Source organism: Alosa pseudoharengus, unplaced genomic scaffold (assembly GCF_046254945.1).
Source record: "Alosa pseudoharengus isolate Yale_2024_CS ecotype anadromous, Long Island Sound unplaced genomic scaffold, YU_APseudo_1.1 YU_APseudo_1.1_scf_10, whole genome shotgun sequence".
Classification (NCBI taxonomy): Eukaryota; Metazoa; Chordata; class Actinopteri; order Clupeiformes; family Clupeidae; genus Alosa; species Alosa pseudoharengus.
This window is the reverse complement of record NW_027468565.1, coordinates 2,332,195-2,348,803: the sequence shown is the minus strand read 5'-3', so window position 1 is coordinate 2,348,803 and position 16,609 is coordinate 2,332,195. Positions and strand designations below refer to the sequence as shown.

The following is a 16,609-nucleotide window of genomic DNA, read 5'->3' as shown; positions in this document are numbered from 1 at the left end:
AGTGGGTGGGTCTCTCTGATAATGCTCTAAACTGGTTTCAAACCTACGTTACTGGCAGAGATTTTTATATCAGTCTAGGAGATCATGTATCTGAAAAACATGACTTGCCTTTTGGTGTGGCCCAGGGGAGCTGCCTTGGTCCCCTGCTATTTTCCCTATATATGCTTCCATTGGGAAATGTCATAAGTCAGCATAATGTAAACTTCCATAGCTACGCAGATGATACCCAATTGTATATTTCTGTGGAGCCAACTAACCCAGATGGCCTTTGCTCCCTCACTGCATGCCTAACCTCCATTAATCAGTGGATGAGCAAAAGTTTTCTGAAACTAAATGATGACAAAACAGAGGTACTTTTGGTGGGACCAAAACTAAAGCGAGATATTGTTCTTAGTAATCTGGGGAACTTGGCACACCAGGTCAAACCAAAAGTAACAAGCCTCGGTGTCATCTTAGATGCAGAGTTAAGTTTTAAGCCCCATATCAGTAAAGTTACTCAAACAGCCTATTTCCACTTGAGAAACATTGCCAAAGTGCGGCTCTTTTTAACTCAACAAGATGCAGAAAAACTAATTCACGCCTTTATCACTAGCAGGTTAGACTACTGCAATGCACTTTTCACTGGTCTTCCCAAAAAACATCTAAAGAAATTGGCACTCATACAGAACTCTGCGGCTAGACTTTTAACTAAGACTAAGAAGAGAGAACACATCACCCCTGTGTTGGCTGAACTGCACTGGCTCCCTATTTCCTATAGAATTGATTTTAAGGTTATGTTAATTACTTACAAAGCTCTGAATGGCACAGCACCTTCATATATCTCTGAGCTTTTAATATCTTATCAACCACAAAGGAAACTTAGATCATCCAATTCTAATCTTTTAATCGTACCCAAAGTGCTCCACAAACAAAGTGGAGAAGCTGCTTTTATCCATTATGCCCCCAAACTATGGAACACCCTGCCTCTGTACATCAAGCAGGCGAGTTCAGTAAATATTTTTTAAAAAGATCTGAAAACATACCTGTACAGGAAAGCTTTTAGTTAACTTGTCTTATCCTGTAGACTACTTTTTCAGATTATTCTACATCTGCTGCTATTGGAGGGCGCAGCCAGCCAGAAGCAGATGGGCTCCCCCTATTAAGTCAGGTTCTGCTCAAGGTTTCTTCCTGGAATATGGGAGTTTTTCCTTGCCACAGTTGCCATATGGCGTGCTTGTGGGGGGTAAGAGGGTTAAGGCTGCCAGTCTTATGACATGTCATTTTCTATATTTTTGATATGTTGCTGAGTGGATCATAAACGGCCCCAGCAATGAAGAAATGTGATTGATAATGACTGACTAACTATTATTTTGTTACATGCTTCAAATGTAAAGCACTTTGAGCTGCATTCTGTGTATGAAAGGTGCTATACAAATAAAGCTTATTATTATTATTATTATTATTATTATTAAACTATCTGTCTATTAAACTATCTGTCTATTAACAACTGTTAAACTATCTACATTCAACTTTTAAACTGTCTACTTCTAAACTTCTAAATCTAAATCAACTTTTATTAAGCTATGCTATGTCTGTCCTAGCTTCATTTTAATGCACTCGTAATTCCCTGGAATTAGATTCTCTAGTTATTATTGTTATCATACTTAAAATTGTCTGATCAGCTGATGTTAAAATCATTTCCATTGAAAAGAAATAATAACTATTTTCCAAGACTTGATCTACAGACATTTACAACAGTTTTAAAAATTCTACACAGTTAGATCTGATGAGACAGAAACTGAAATTGGATCAAGGAACATGAGTTCATTTGCATATCTACAGCAGCCAAAGAAACACAAGAGGTTAGGGATGATCTGATTCAGGCTCATACTACAGACAAAGATGCAAGTTCAAGAAATAAAGGCTGGAGTCAGATACACCTAAGCACAAATTCCATGATACATTGACAAAGCAACATTTAAAGAAATTTACGAGTATGAGTAAAAAAAGAAAACACAGGCACATGGCAAGACCATCATGTTAAAGACTGGACATGAGAAGTGCCGTTCGTCATGTTATATTTTTTACAGTTATGAGGTTATGTGCCATCAAAATGTTTTTGGAGACGTAATGTTAAGGTCAAAATGTTGTTAAGGGTGCCTTTAACAGCCTGTGTGTTGAGTGTTTCATTAATTCACGGATTGGGATAAATGCAGAGACCAAATTTCCAAACTTATAGCCTACTATACGTATACTTACTTAATGTATTTCCGAAGAAAAAAAAACATGTAGGCTGTTAAAGGCACCCTTAACAACATTTTGACCTTAACATTAAGTCTCCAAAAACATTTTGATGGCACATAACCTCATAACCATAGACTGTAAAAAATATAACATGACGAACGGCACTTCTGCCATTGTCTGAGCAGCCTTCTCTAGACGATTGCCGACCTAGCAACTTTCTAGTTTCGGGTAGGAAACTGGAAACTGCACTTTGGTTATCCCTTTAAACCAGGGCTTTAAACGAATTTTTTTCCCAATCGGTTCGTTCCGAACAGAAACGGAATTATAACGTTTCCGGTTATGAGTTCCACCAATAAATTGATGTTCCCGAACCGGTTAGAACAAAAAAATACTGTTCCCGGAACAGTTAATTTCGTTCCTGTCAGCTGTTTAATGCTATAGAATTATGTCACTTCTTTCTCATCCAGCTTAAACCAAATGTAATAATATTACAACCATTATTACATAATAATAATTATATTATTAATAATAATAATAATTAAATAGGCCTACAATTATTTCAAATGTGTAGTTTATTGTTAAAAGAGAACATTTCCACACAAACGTAACGACATTATTAAGACACGTGGTTATGCCACTCAGGCAAAAACAAATTGCAACTGTCGGGGGAAAGGCCATCCAGTAGGCCTAATGTTCGCTAGTCCATCATTAACGTGGAGTCGACAAATATAGCTATTGATATTGTGTTTGGAATGAGCGTTTTAATTAACGATGGATCGTAATTTACCTCTTATTTAAGATGTGGAGTGGAGACTTTGTAATCCACCACTCTCTCTCCATTCAGTCAGCGAATGTCTGATGTGATGTCACACAGGAAGTGAACCTCAGCCGTCATGGTAACGTGCGCAGGAAAATAATTACTTTTTTTTTTTTAGTTAATTAGGCAACGAAAACTTTGAGGAACGAAATAAAACCGGTATTAACCGGTTACCATTATTTTTAAATAAGTGTTCCTGTTCCAGAACATACAAAATAATAACGTTTCCGGTTTCTTTCTGTTCCCTGTAAAAAGTTCCCGGTTTTCGTTTTCGTTCCTTGAACCGGTTCAAAGCCCTGCTTTAAACTGCCTTTAAGGGATAGCCTGCACACTGACAACAGCAGATGTCAATAATCCTCTATCTACTGTAGCCTATATTCAGGTGAATTAAATATGTTGACATAACATGAGGGATAGATGTAGGCCTATTTCTTTACAAAAGAAATATCTAATAATAATGGATTGAAAAGTGGTAGGCCTAATAATAGACCAGGCATGATTGAATAGATATAAGAAAATGGACAACATATCCACATCAGTCCCCATCAACACAACTGTTTTCACAGGTCAGGATTATTAAGCTCTAAAACAGATTGTCGAAATTATAGAGCTACTGTAAAAGATTCAGTTTGTATTTTCAGAAACACCTTGGATCAAATTTAGAGATATGCAACACTAAAGATGGGTCGCCATCCAAATGTATCTTGCGTGTATAGAGCTCAACAGCCCCGCTTTTATTGTAATTATTGTTTTTGCACATTTAAAACACTTTAAAAAAGTGTTCAAAATAGTCTTTTGAGGCAGTGTTTTTCTGTTAGTGTTGGGCCGGCCAATAAAGCTCATTATCATACATAGTCACCATGTCTGTTGACACAAACTCAAATCTGCTCACCCTAGAATAAAAAAGTCCCAGACGACTTTGAAATTCCGCCCGAACACATTTTTAGGTTTCAAAAAGAGGACATGTCTGGGCAAAAGAGGACGTCTGGTCACCCTAGAATATGATCAACAAAATCTTACTAACTACAGCTTCAAGCTTTAGAAACGATCAAGTGTTTTGGATTGGTATGAGTTAATAGTAAGACCAGGAGTATTGAAACATTTAACAAACTGTGTTTATTATTATTTCTTTACGGTTGTGCCTTAAAGCAACATATTGCACTTTAGTATGGATGTTCATGAGTATACATCATTAGGTGCTTCAAAGCCAACCATGTTTCAGATGCAGTTGGAATGATCTGACTTGCTGGCAACACAAAACCATAGCGACCAGTGTCACGAAGCTCAAAAGCAAATGAGTACTTGATCCCAAAATCGTAAGACCAATCAATGCTTCCACCACTTGCTTGATCTATTAAGGGAAAATAAGATATGAAGGATTACATTTAATGAAACAGCTAACAGACTTTGATCTTGTACCTGAGAACTAAAATTAAATCTAGCTATTTTCTGCTAGAATCAGTACCCAGCTTCTTCTGGGCCCTTTCAAAGTATTACAACATGATATCGTGCATTGGTGCTTCTTTCAAATATCTGTTTTTCTGTATTGTAAAAATAATTTGGAACTTACAGATAATATTGCAAATGCTTCCCACTTTATAACTTGTCCCATACAAGGAGCTGAGGGCATTCACGGCAGCTCTACCCACAGAGTCCTACAGTAAAATAAAAAGTAATGTGATGATGTTGATAGAGATCAGTTACAATCTTCCAGTGCTGTATCATAGCTCCAGTAATTTAAAAGAGCAATTTAAAACTGTAACTGTGGATGTGGGAATTACTGAATTACATACCAACTCTGCCTGGTGAGGTGCATTTTTGCATGAATATCCATAAGGATACATGAGGAGCTGCGAGTAGGCATGGATGGAGATGAAGGATTTGAAGTTGCCATGAGTCTTGATTAAGTTTACTACATTTTGTACCTCCACCTCTGAATGAGCATGGAGCCCATGATAAGAGTCTGAGCAGGGGTTCTTACTGGTTCCAGGGCCTAATTTATATCCAGACAAGAGGAACAGGATCATCACACAGTTACAACAGTATATTAAATATTACTCAAAAGGACAGAGTAGATTACAAACCTCCAAAACCCGAGTCCCAGTTTCTGTTAGGATCAGTTCCACGGCACAAAGATCCAGGATTACTTGAGCGAGTCTTGCGCCACATGCGATCCTATTGAACATTCCATATAATTATTTACAACAAAAGTTCAATACAATTTTAGTGCTCAAACTGGATGACTTGGAGATCTTAAAAAGGCTTATAATACCAAAGAGAGTTTGTTTGAACCCCAAAAACTAGCCCTGTGGGGACTTGGACCCAAATGTGGTAGGAAGCATTATAATATTTACCAATATAAATATTTTTAAAAAGAAATTCAAATTGCCCTTAATTTTTATTGTTAAAAAGACACTATTAAACAGCATTGGTGTTGATTCTACATTAATAGTGTTTGTGTTGATTATACATTAAATCTATTACTTTACACTGAAATATCCATTATAAAAAGCTTGCACAATAATGTGTTCAGTAACACTGAGGTAATGCAGTGCATTTAGTAAGGGTTAGTTAGCTAGTCGGTCATTGGTAAAATAAACAATAGGTTTGCTTCTGAATGGTCGGGAGTAGCTTGACAAGGCTGGCTGTTAGTGTTATTTATTATCATCAAGGGGTGTGCTAGCTTGTAGCTCCGGGTTACTTCCTGTTGAGGTGATATTTCAGACTTGATGAACTCCCATGTTAAGGAAATTCCTTAATGCAGAAATTGCAGAGAACAATGTTCCTGTCAACAGTTCCTTCTGGGTTTTTTGAACGTAAATATTCCATTCACTGGCCCAATGGTGCGTTCTTGGGCTACTGTGACGTCACTCGATATAATGAAACTTGTTCCATTCACAAATAAGTCACTTCATTGTTTGTTAATGTTATACTCATAAGCACAGGTGATTGTGATATTGAACAGTACTTCCCAGAGTACCTTTGAGTAAACTACATGATGTTATTCCACTGCTTGGTTGAATTTCCCGTTGTCCTACGTAATTTAGAATGACCATTAACATTATGTTATTTGAACACCTAGACTATGAAGTAGGCCTAGATCCATTTTTTTGGCCGTATCACACTTGTATATTAATTCGCCAAACTCGTTGTGAAGTTTAAATGAACTGTCAAGTTGCATCCGAGCTGTATAATACAGACGTTCAGAACATAGCAACATTGTAGCATATGACGGAGGTGGCTTTTAGCTAGATGGATGGCAGTAGGCAAAGTAATAGCGATGTTTCAAAGCTAAAGTTCATCAGAATCCTGGGATATGTCCGCTTGACAACGGGAGAGATGGAACTAACGACTGGTCATCACTGTCATCCATTTAGAACTGCGGCAGTTTGTCCTGGAAGTGTCGGGAAAAAGTAGTTCTACAAACAAGACAGTTCTAGCTATTAAAATGTTTAAATTATAACAGGAAGTGTACACAAAGCAAGTAGCAACAGTGGAATATGTGGGATAATGGACTCCACGGTGGTCTGTTAACAGAAATGAACGCACTTACGCTGCGCGTCGGGCCTTATTAGGCTACGACCGTGCATTAATTTCTGTTATCACCCGGAGAGAAGAAATACTCTTTTCTGAATGGCTGGTGGGGTGGCTATTAATTCTGAATAACAGGACACCGTTCCATATCAATGCCAAAATATGAATGGTAACTATAACAACCATAGTAGGACTACGGTTGCAGGCTTCGCAACAATGGAATCAAGTGTAAACAAGGTAACTGTCCATGCTATCGCTGGCCAATGGAAGGTGTACAACAAGCTGAACTTGAGCTTCTTTTTAAACGGAATTGCGTGTTTCCTTTGCTTTACAGTGGCAACCACTGCGCGTCGGGGAGTTTTTTGCCACTCGCCCTCGTCCATTAATTCCGTATAACAGGACACCTCGGTGGCCGTTATCCCTTACTTAACAGACCACCGTGTCGTCCATTATCCCTTACTTAGCCTTCTGGCTAGCTACCCTATGAACATTAGCAAGGTCGCCCATTTGTTGTTTTCAAATGAACACTCTCAATATGGAGGTGTAAAGTTCCAAAGTGGGAACCTTCCCATTTCCCAGCTGCATGAACACTGTCAGCACTGAAGCGTTTTCTCATCTACCTCCTTCAGTCACTACAGTAAATGTGACTAGAACTGTAGCCTACTGGGTCAAGGGTCACTACGGAATGTGATTAATCAGTGTTCATTTTCTTTAATGCATTATTTTTCCTATGATTAATTTCATCAAATTGAATGTGTTATTTTGACAGTTAATGTACATAATATAAAGGCATGCAAAATACACTTACGAATATGTACAACTAGTCAGATAGATTACTTACATTTGTGTGAGAGTACACATAACCATCAGGATTGGTGATGATCATCAGGTAGATGTCCATTGCATTCAGGAGATTTGTCACTGTGGGATCATTATTGTAGTCTGAGGCAATCTAATGTACAAATGTATCCACACACACACACACACAGACACACACACACTAAGAATTAAGGTTGTTCCATGCATGAAGATTGCACGAAACTGGAGAAAAAGGTAGGTTCTCGACTGTTGTAGAAAGAAATGGCTGATCTTTAATGCAATACCTACATTGCCCATTATCAGCAACTATTCATCCAATGTTCCAAAGGCACATTCTGTTTACTAATCTGATCATTTCAAAAGGCTAACTGAGAAAACATTGGAGAACCCTAAGCACATAATGCAATCTGAAAACTGCTGCCCTGATTAAAATCGAGTGGAATGGAAATTTCTAAGTGAACCCAAACTTTTGAACGATAGTGTATAATGCATTATACAAAATGACCTGAGATTTTTGGTCCATAATGATATACAGTAATCTGGTATAACCATTACTTATAATGCATTAAAGCAACAGTTCATAATGAATTATGACAAATGCTATAGAGTCTTATGCTTGTTTGTGAACTATACATCACATTATAAGGTGAATGTATGCATAACTCATTATACTGTAAGTGACCTTCATGGAAATTGTTACCAAAAAATGCTTCAGTTACATTTTGTTGTTAAGCTTTGTGATAGTAATTGTGGCACAATTGTAGCCTGACATAGTCATACTCAATTCTAGTCAGAGTATGAGTCTGATACTGCTCCATTGGGACGTAATTATGGGGCGTGTTTCAACCGATATGGGGGGGAATGCCTCTGCACTCAATTGGATAGACCTAACCAATCAAAGCAACAAAATAGCTTACCGTGAGGTGTAGGAAGAAAACACACGAACCATCTTTCTTCTCCACAAATGCATTAACATTGTTTTCTGGTCTTTTGTAAAAGTTAGTGCCGTCAATAACTCCTAGTCTACACTCATTAGCGAAATCTAAGACATACGTAGGCCTAGTAGGGTAGGCTATTAGGAAAAAACTGATAGCCTATATCCCCTCCGTTTTTAAAAATAAATCTGTTGAACACTGATATGCTACAAACATGTTAAACAGCCGGGAAAGGCTGTCGCAAATCCCTCGAACAGGTGGTCAATCAGAGATTTCAAACAAACGAGGGAACATGTCGCAATGCAACAGCGCTGTTTTCCATTGATGGAAGTGAAACCACGAGTTTTCCCACATCTCAACTTTGGCCAAAGTTTTCAGAAATAATCGTTTCCTGTGATAAAACCTCATTAATTAATATGCATTTTCCATATAGGGTCTTAAAAACCATCCTTCTAGCCACAGCGTTTTTGTTTCAAACATAAACCTAATCTAAGCGTGCTCAGACGACGTAATAGACCAGGCGCTGTTGCTCACCTGTCCATCATCGTAAAGCCCGATTTGATTGGTCCGCCCGATCTAGGGCGAGCATACTTCCTCCACAATGGAGCAATGCCAGACCGAACTTCCCGACCTCAAATGTTGTGGGCGGGACTAAGTTCGGAATGGCACCCAGGCTAGCACAATTGTTTAATTGGTAACACTCCATAATAAGGTGCCATAATAAATAGCAAACTAGAAATTACCTAACCCTTTGTTAATATTTGTTAATTGTTACTAACATATCTATTTGCCACAAGTTAATAGTTTTTTCATCATCAATTAAATATTTGTTGTTTGCATAAAATCTGTATGTTAATGTTTTAGCAAATCTATTAACTAATATTGTATTAATATGTGTTAATAGTTAACTAAATGTATTTTTGGCACTAATTAACAGTTATTTCTTACATCATTTAAATGTTAAATGTTTATTTACAAACTATATGTTAATAGAAACAAAACATGCCTTCAGGCACTGGCATACATAAAACAGCATCTGCACGAGCAAAATAAAAAGTAGTAGTTGAATGGGCTATATTACATGCATGATTCCCATACCTATTCTTGAATTTCCCCTAGGGATCAATAAAGTATCTATCTATCTATCTATCATCACTGTCAGCCCTACTAGCAAGGGAGACGTGCGACATGGAATGTTCAGGTGCACAGAACGAGTTTATTAATATTCTGAGACTCATTAAACACTCACAGACGTAGACCATACGGAGGTAGGGGAGAACTGGTACAATTGTAACAGCGGTACAAATGTAACAGTGTTTTATTCTCAAGATATGGTGTAGCTACGGAAACGTAAACAGACACATATCATGTAATTATGTATAATCTTACAGCCATCCAAATATGAATGGTCTACTATAAATACGACCAGAGATATTAAGCAAAAAGGTGCAAAATTCAAGCATCGCAATTTTTTTTTTATTTTTTAACTGCAACTGTTTGTTTAAGTTTGCTTCGTGAAATTTGAGCGTGTGGACTTCAATCACATGTCATTCATATCTTCAGTCCCTCTGTTTCAAGTTAACATGAGTGCCATTTGATTTATATAGTCACAGCAAATGCAATTAAATGAAAATAAGAACATGACCTGTGCGGGTCAGTTGTAACACCCGTCTCTATGGCAAAATGAACTGATTTTATCGCGCATGCGCGAACATTCTCATTGCGAGTTATGGATTATGATTTTTGTGCCGCAATCACCCATAGACTGTATATATAGAACTGTACAGTGTGGCTGCATTCTGCGGTGTTCTATGGAATTGAAGCCGCCGAGGCGACGCCATCTTGGAAAATTTGGAGCCAATTTGAAGTGCGACTGCAGTGAAGAGAAGTCGCGGTCAGGCACGCCAACTCAGTTGCCACTCAGCGAGTTAAACACGCCCCTTGTCAAGTGAAACCCGCCCCCTTCTCCTTTCCACAACGCAGGTCGACTCGGCGCCGAAGGCTAGCTGGTTGGATGAATTTTGCGGCTGTGAGTTAGCTAAACAGTACAAACAACAATCGGTTTGTTCTTGTCTGGTAAGTGTTGCGTATCAACTGAAAAGTTTTTTTTTTGTCTATTGGTGTTAAATACGTCTAAGAGAGCTTATTTTGATTATAGACTGTGACAATTTAGTATGGTGAATACTAATGAGCTAACAACAGAAATACGGACAGCGAATTACATGCTAACGTTAGCAGCTACATTAACGTTACTGTTAACGGGAGGCTAAGTTAGTCGTTGAAGTGAAGATTAGCACACAGCTCCCGTAACAGTCGATGCATGATATACTTGGTTTTATTACAGTGCATGAAAATGCACTGTACTGTTCTTCCTAGGCATTTTCTTCTTCTTCTTCTTCTAACGCAGTTAATGTAGCTTCAACCGTTTAACGTAGAAACTTCATTAAAACTATGTTACGTAGGTCTTACTTAGGACATGTGGGCTATGTATTTTTCATCTTTGTAACTTTTATACTTTTTAAACTATTAATTAAAAACTACTCAAAATTTCCCCATAGACTTAACATGGGCTGATGACATCACAATAGAGCCGTTAAGCAATTAGAATCCTATGGCAGGTGTTCAGGCCACCTGTCCCAACTGCCATTCTCAGGCTTTAAGCATACAAACTGGCCCTATTAAGACTACACATCCTGTTCAACTGCTTCCTCTGCCAAAAACTGTTTCAAAATAAGAGTCCTCACTACAATATTTCACTGTTAAACAATTTAACCCTTTAAACTACTGAACTTTTTAACTGTTCAGCCATTGTAACTGTTACTTGTCATCAACTATGACTCCTACCCAGAAAGTATTTAAGTCGGAGAGATTTTCAAAAGTCGTCATTTTGCTGATTTGCCGCGCTGGAAGCTGGATCGTCATCGGTTGCTTAATAACGCAACCAGAGCCATATAAAACGCAACAATCGGCATCTGCATCGAACGTTTGGAACGACCGCCCCCTGTCCATCCGGCTGATCCATTCTAGCATCAACCAAGACAAAACGCAGCAGAGCTGCAGTATACCGTTTCTCTAAAGGGGGCTCCAAAACACCAATCTCAAAAAAGCTGCTTAATAACGGCGACTCTGTAACACCCCTCCCCTGAATTTCACCAATTTCAAGCAGCAACCAAATAGTACTTCCAAAGGCAAAGAGTACACTACTTTCAAACACTAGACAGGGTCACCAATTACAGAACAGCCAACCACAAAGGTATCCAAGAAGGATGAAGTGGAAGAATAGGTGTGCAAACTCTCACACAACCAACCGCTGGCAGTAGGGTGCCTTATACACCCCACAAGACCATAAAGCCATAAACCATAAATTCTCCACAAAGCTAATCAGAAAAGCTAGATAAATAATAATATGTCATTAACTTTTATATTAGTATATAGTTTGTAAATAAACAGTTAACATTTAAATGATGTAAGAAATAACTGTTAATTAGTGCCAAAAAGACATTTAGTTAACTTTTAACAAATATGAATACAATATTAGTTAGATTTGTTAAAATATTAACATACACATTTTATGCAAACAACTAATATTGAATTAATGATGAAAAAACTATTAACTTGTGCCAAATAGATATTTTAGTAACAATGAACAAATATTTACAAAGGGTTAGGTAATTACTAGTTTGCTATTTATTATGGCACCTTATTATGGAGGGTTACCATCTAATTTTCTTGAAAATAAATATTTCTTGATAAAAGATTTCTTCTCACCGATATTTGATCTAACTAAAGGCTGAATTTCTCATACATTTCTAGTGAGAGATTAAATTAATTACCAAAAAAGGTGAATTTTGTACAGCACTTTTTGCTCATATTTGCCAAGGGTGCAAATATAGCCACAATATAATATGACGGGTGCTATATAGTCATACATTTTCATTATTTGAAAAAAGAAAAAAAAAACAGAATCAGTTGCCTGTATTCACCTTGTTGGCAATCCATACAGCACTGGCCTGAGACACCCACTCCCTGGAGTGGATACCAGCATCAATCCAAATGGCAGGCCTTTTAGTTCCTCCTGTGCTGAACTACATGTGGAACAGTAAAATATTATTTTCTTTTTTTTAAATTGTAGACATGTACACATGCACACAAAACATTTTAAACTTTCACATACCTTCAGGACATACATTGGACGATTCTCATAGGACAATCCAATTTGTTCTTTAGATACAACATTGGGATAATCAGCTGCAAGAGTGTCCATCCAGCTGTAGATCTGCATGGAGAAATTTAATAGATCACAACAGAATACACTCACACTTCAACTGGGTACAGCAGTAATGACAACATAGTTAGTATTTCTTAGTTGTTTAGATTTACGTTATTACATTAGCCTCGTTGACGTTGACACCAGACCCTTCTCAAGGTTCATTGACTTATGACTTCCAGCAGGGGCATAACTAGCAGTGAAATTAAACTTAAATTGGTGCATTAAACTCTAACCAAATCATTTCAGAAGTGTAGCAACCTTGTAAACGAAGGTTTTAAATGCAGTTGTTTACTCAATTCCAAAGAAATACAAATCCATGCCAGATTAGCGATTGTATTTGCATGCCTGCAATGGCCACTTGGTCAGACAGACCTGCAGAGCATATCTGAAATTTGCTGAGAGGTCGTTTGGGTATTCCCAGGCTATTAATACATAGTTACATTATTTAAAATCCAGTTACTGTCCCAGAATAAACGAAACTCCAAAAAAAAAGATCTCTTCTTTGCCTAACCTATTTCTCCTCGACACAGTTGAGCTCTATTTGGGCAGGTTGTGTTCCTACTGGCTACCCCACATACCATTTTAGTCCTGTTTATTTGTTGTGCAGGTCTAAAATATTGGTACAACAAAACAAATTGCCATTCTTTGGCATTGACATTGAACCAAAAATACTTTACAGGTATTAGGTTTGGGACCTAAAGATAGACAAACTTTGAGCAAAATCTGAGACAGTAGCCACGTTTACATGGGCACTTTTAATCCGATTAGAAACGGTATAACAGTTCAATCGGAATAAAAATTCTCATATGAACACCTCAATCGGAATAAAAATGCCTGATCCGATCAGAATTTTAATCAGAATGAAAGAGGTGGTGTAGTCTGTTCCTATTCTGGTTGAACAACCATGTATACGGTCAACTGGATTGCCAGCTGTATCTTCTCAAGGTAAAGTAGGCAACAACAGCTATTCCGATCAAAAATTCTAAAGCACTTGAGAGCACCTGAACGGAATAGAACACCCATGTAAACAGACTGCACAAAATGTTCAATCGGAATAGTTTAATCGGAATGACTAAAAAACTGTCCATGTAAACGTGGCTAGTGAATACTGCAACCATTTTCTGTATGATTTTACACAAAATGATCTGATTGTGGCAAATGTAAAATTTGAATGAACATAGAGGCTGATGAAAGCTGTGAAGTTTGATGAAATCTTAGTATTTGAACACCAGAGTATGTAGGTATGTATTTTGTATGAGTGTACACATGCTGATTTTCACTCACTGTTTCAAGTTTGTGATAAGCACCAAAGTTGAAACTCCTCAAGTTGCGTTCCCTCCCATTGTTCTCTTCCATCTCTGCCTGCTCTTCATCTAGCATTTCCTGATAGGATAAGAAGGTCACAGCATAATGTCTATCATGCTGTATACATTTCCCTCAATGCGAAATCTATATACATGAATGTCAGACTTACTTGTAGATTGTTGATCATTACAGAAAATGGGATGTTGTTGTCCTTGAGGTAATCTTTTACAGCATTTAGACTAGCATAAGGTACATGAATGTCGACTGGCAGCTCAGAAGAGACAGGATGCAGCCAAAAGTCAAGCTGGGAGATAAAGGGATTTTGAGTCAAACCTGCTGTGGCACGTAAAGTTTAGTTCTTTAACATCTAAATGTGTTTTAGAGTGATCAATCATTTTTTTACAAAAATGTTTATCCTTAGCCAGAATGGATACTGATTCACAGGGATTTAATATCAGAATTCTTTGGTTAACAAACCTCCCAGTCCTGTTCCTTCTCCAGTGCCTGAAGGAGTTCAATGTGCTGATCAGATTCCACATGGATTCTGAGCACTTGGTCTCTAAAGTTTGCAAATAGAAAATCCATGCATTTACAGAGCACAACTGGACTACACTAAATCTACTATAAATGTTACATTAGTTTAGTTTTTCTACTCTAAGACAGTAAGCAGTTGTTTATCATTTTCAGATGTAAACTAAACCCACCCAATGAAGACCTTGTTGCATTGACCTGTTACAACAAGCACAATGAAAATCAGACAGGTTCTCATCTTCATCTTAACTGCACACAAGACACAACTCTGTGGTGAGTAGATGTGATGGATTTTATACCCATGCAGACATATGGCGAGTTCTCACAGTGTTTATTCAGCTGGATTTACATATCAGTTTCTCTTACCTGTGTTTTGCAATATTGATATTTTAAGGACTGAACTTTTTGTTCACTTTCAGGCATATCTATCACAACTTATCAGTTCTAACATTTACTCCTAGTGTCCATTTAGGCTGTCAATTTGACATATACAGTGCTGTGCATAAGTTAAGAATCCATGCTAAAGTTGACTAAAAAGAGGAATAAAAAAATAATCTTTTGGAAAATGAAAATAAATCCAACCATTAAGGAAACCAATTTTCTTTGTGAATGAATCATGTATCGTAAATAAATAAATGTTATTCCTTAATATACAGGGGGCCCATGAGAGAAGACCATGTATGTGTGCTGTCTATATTTCACTCATGTGCTCTTTTGGTCTTGTTGTGAGCAAGTTATATTACAGTTTTTTTCAGTCGCTAACAAGCGTTTGTCTTAACCAGTTGTCACATTTTCAAAACTCTAAACTCTAGCACAGCATCGGTCTTTTGTGGCCATACCATTCACACATTTCATGTCGTTTCCACACAATATGCAGCCAGTGAACACATTTCCACAATGCTTACATTTTCTTAACAGACAAGCTATACCTCCCAACAAAACTATGGATTGTTTTTGTAGTATTTACGAATGTTAACACACATCCCACAATAGCAAACACAATATTCCAAACCTTAGATACAGTATAAAAACCTCTGTTTCTGCTACCAAATGGTTTTATCCCAGGTGCATCACCTGGATAATATCAGATGCGATGTTGATGAAAATGTGTGGCCTAACTCTGAAGATCACAGAGATTAGATACAGTAATTTTATGTTTTTTTTAGTACCCCCCCCCCCTTTTTATCTGGGCTTTTTGCTGTTGTTTTTTGTTCAGCTCTTATGTGTTTCATGGATATTTTGTTCACTGTAAGCAATACTGTAATCCTGAATGCTTTTGAATGTGAACAGTACATGTGGACATACAGTTCCCAACCAAAATAATTAGTGTAAAAACGGTGGATAGCATGTTTTGCATGCAAATACCTGTAAAACTGAAACATACAAGTCTATGCAGTTTTTGTAATGTCAGCAATAGCCAGTATTTTGAAACCTGGTGTACTTTGATTGACTGCATGTACCTTGTGAAGTGAAAACAAGTGTTATTCTTTGACAGAACAATTTCATTTTGAGTCAGATTTCCAGTGTTGTGGTAAAGTTAGTGTGTGCAGAGAAAGATTTGTTCTGTATTGAAATGAAGAGTTAGTATATATTTAACAAAATGTGTTTTTGAGAAGAAAATTATCCATTTGGCCAATTGTGTTTTGTAGGTGTGAGTCTGTGTTAAAGGAGAATTCCGGTGTGATATTGACCTAAAGTGTATTGAAACATGATACCGAGTGTGAACGTATGTCTCATAGCCCATCTCGGCTTGTCCCCTGCACTCCAAAATCTGGCGCTAGTTAGCCGATGCTACCAACAGCTTTTTCAATTGTGGTGCTTCGGCATCTGGCTAGCCATGCAAATAAATCACTGTTTTACACCATTTACCATTTATTAATTCAGTGGAAATGCATGGAAGAAACTGGAATCCATGCATTTCCACTGAATTATTTTTGGAATCTGATCCCTTATCATACCTGTTCATTCTTACTCGTCGCTCGACTTATCGTGACTAAATTCAAGATGGCTGCAAACGCTAAACTTCGTGAAGATACTGTCTGTATAAATCGTCTTGTAAGTAAACTACCAGTGCTTTTTCAAAGTTCTCAATGTCTCGTTTTAAATGTCAGGGCCCTCGGAAGTCTACCAATGAAGTGTGGAGATACATTGAGCCTCGTAAATGGTGTAAAACAG

General features: G+C 37.5%; 1 protein-coding gene across 1 annotated transcript; it reads right to left on the bottom strand.

Moving 5' to 3' along the window:
• Window positions 1–4,203: 4,203 nt before the first annotated feature.
• Window positions 4,204–14,678, bottom strand: LOC143141776 (carboxypeptidase A2-like). Its single transcript, XM_076302487.1, has 11 exons — window positions 14,608–14,678; window positions 14,381–14,462; window positions 14,073–14,207; window positions 13,883–13,981; window positions 12,503–12,604; window positions 12,312–12,413; window positions 7,416–7,526; window positions 5,125–5,215; window positions 4,834–5,033; window positions 4,611–4,695; window positions 4,204–4,391 (listed from the first exon to the last, which is right to left on the bottom strand). Exons 1-11 carry the CDS (start codon window positions 14,676–14,678, stop codon window positions 4,204–4,206), a joined length of 1,266 nt encoding a protein of 421 aa, XP_076158602.1.
• Window positions 14,679–16,609: the final 1,931 nt, after the last annotated feature.

Bases quoted from the DNA above. Each gene is read 5' to 3' on its own strand.
- LOC143141776 (XM_076302487.1), bottom strand. From the start codon at position 14,678: ATGAAGATGAGAACCTGTCTGATTTTCATTGTGCTTGTTGTAACAGGT. The intron at 14,208-14,380 runs GTTTGTTAACCA...TTTATCTCCCAG, and splicing joins AGAAGGAACAGGACTGGGAG to CTTGACTTTTGGCTGCATCC. The intron at 5,034-5,124 runs GTTTGTAATCTA...GATATAAATTAG, and splicing joins CTGGGACTCGGGTTTTGGAG to GCCCTGGAACCAGTAAGAAC.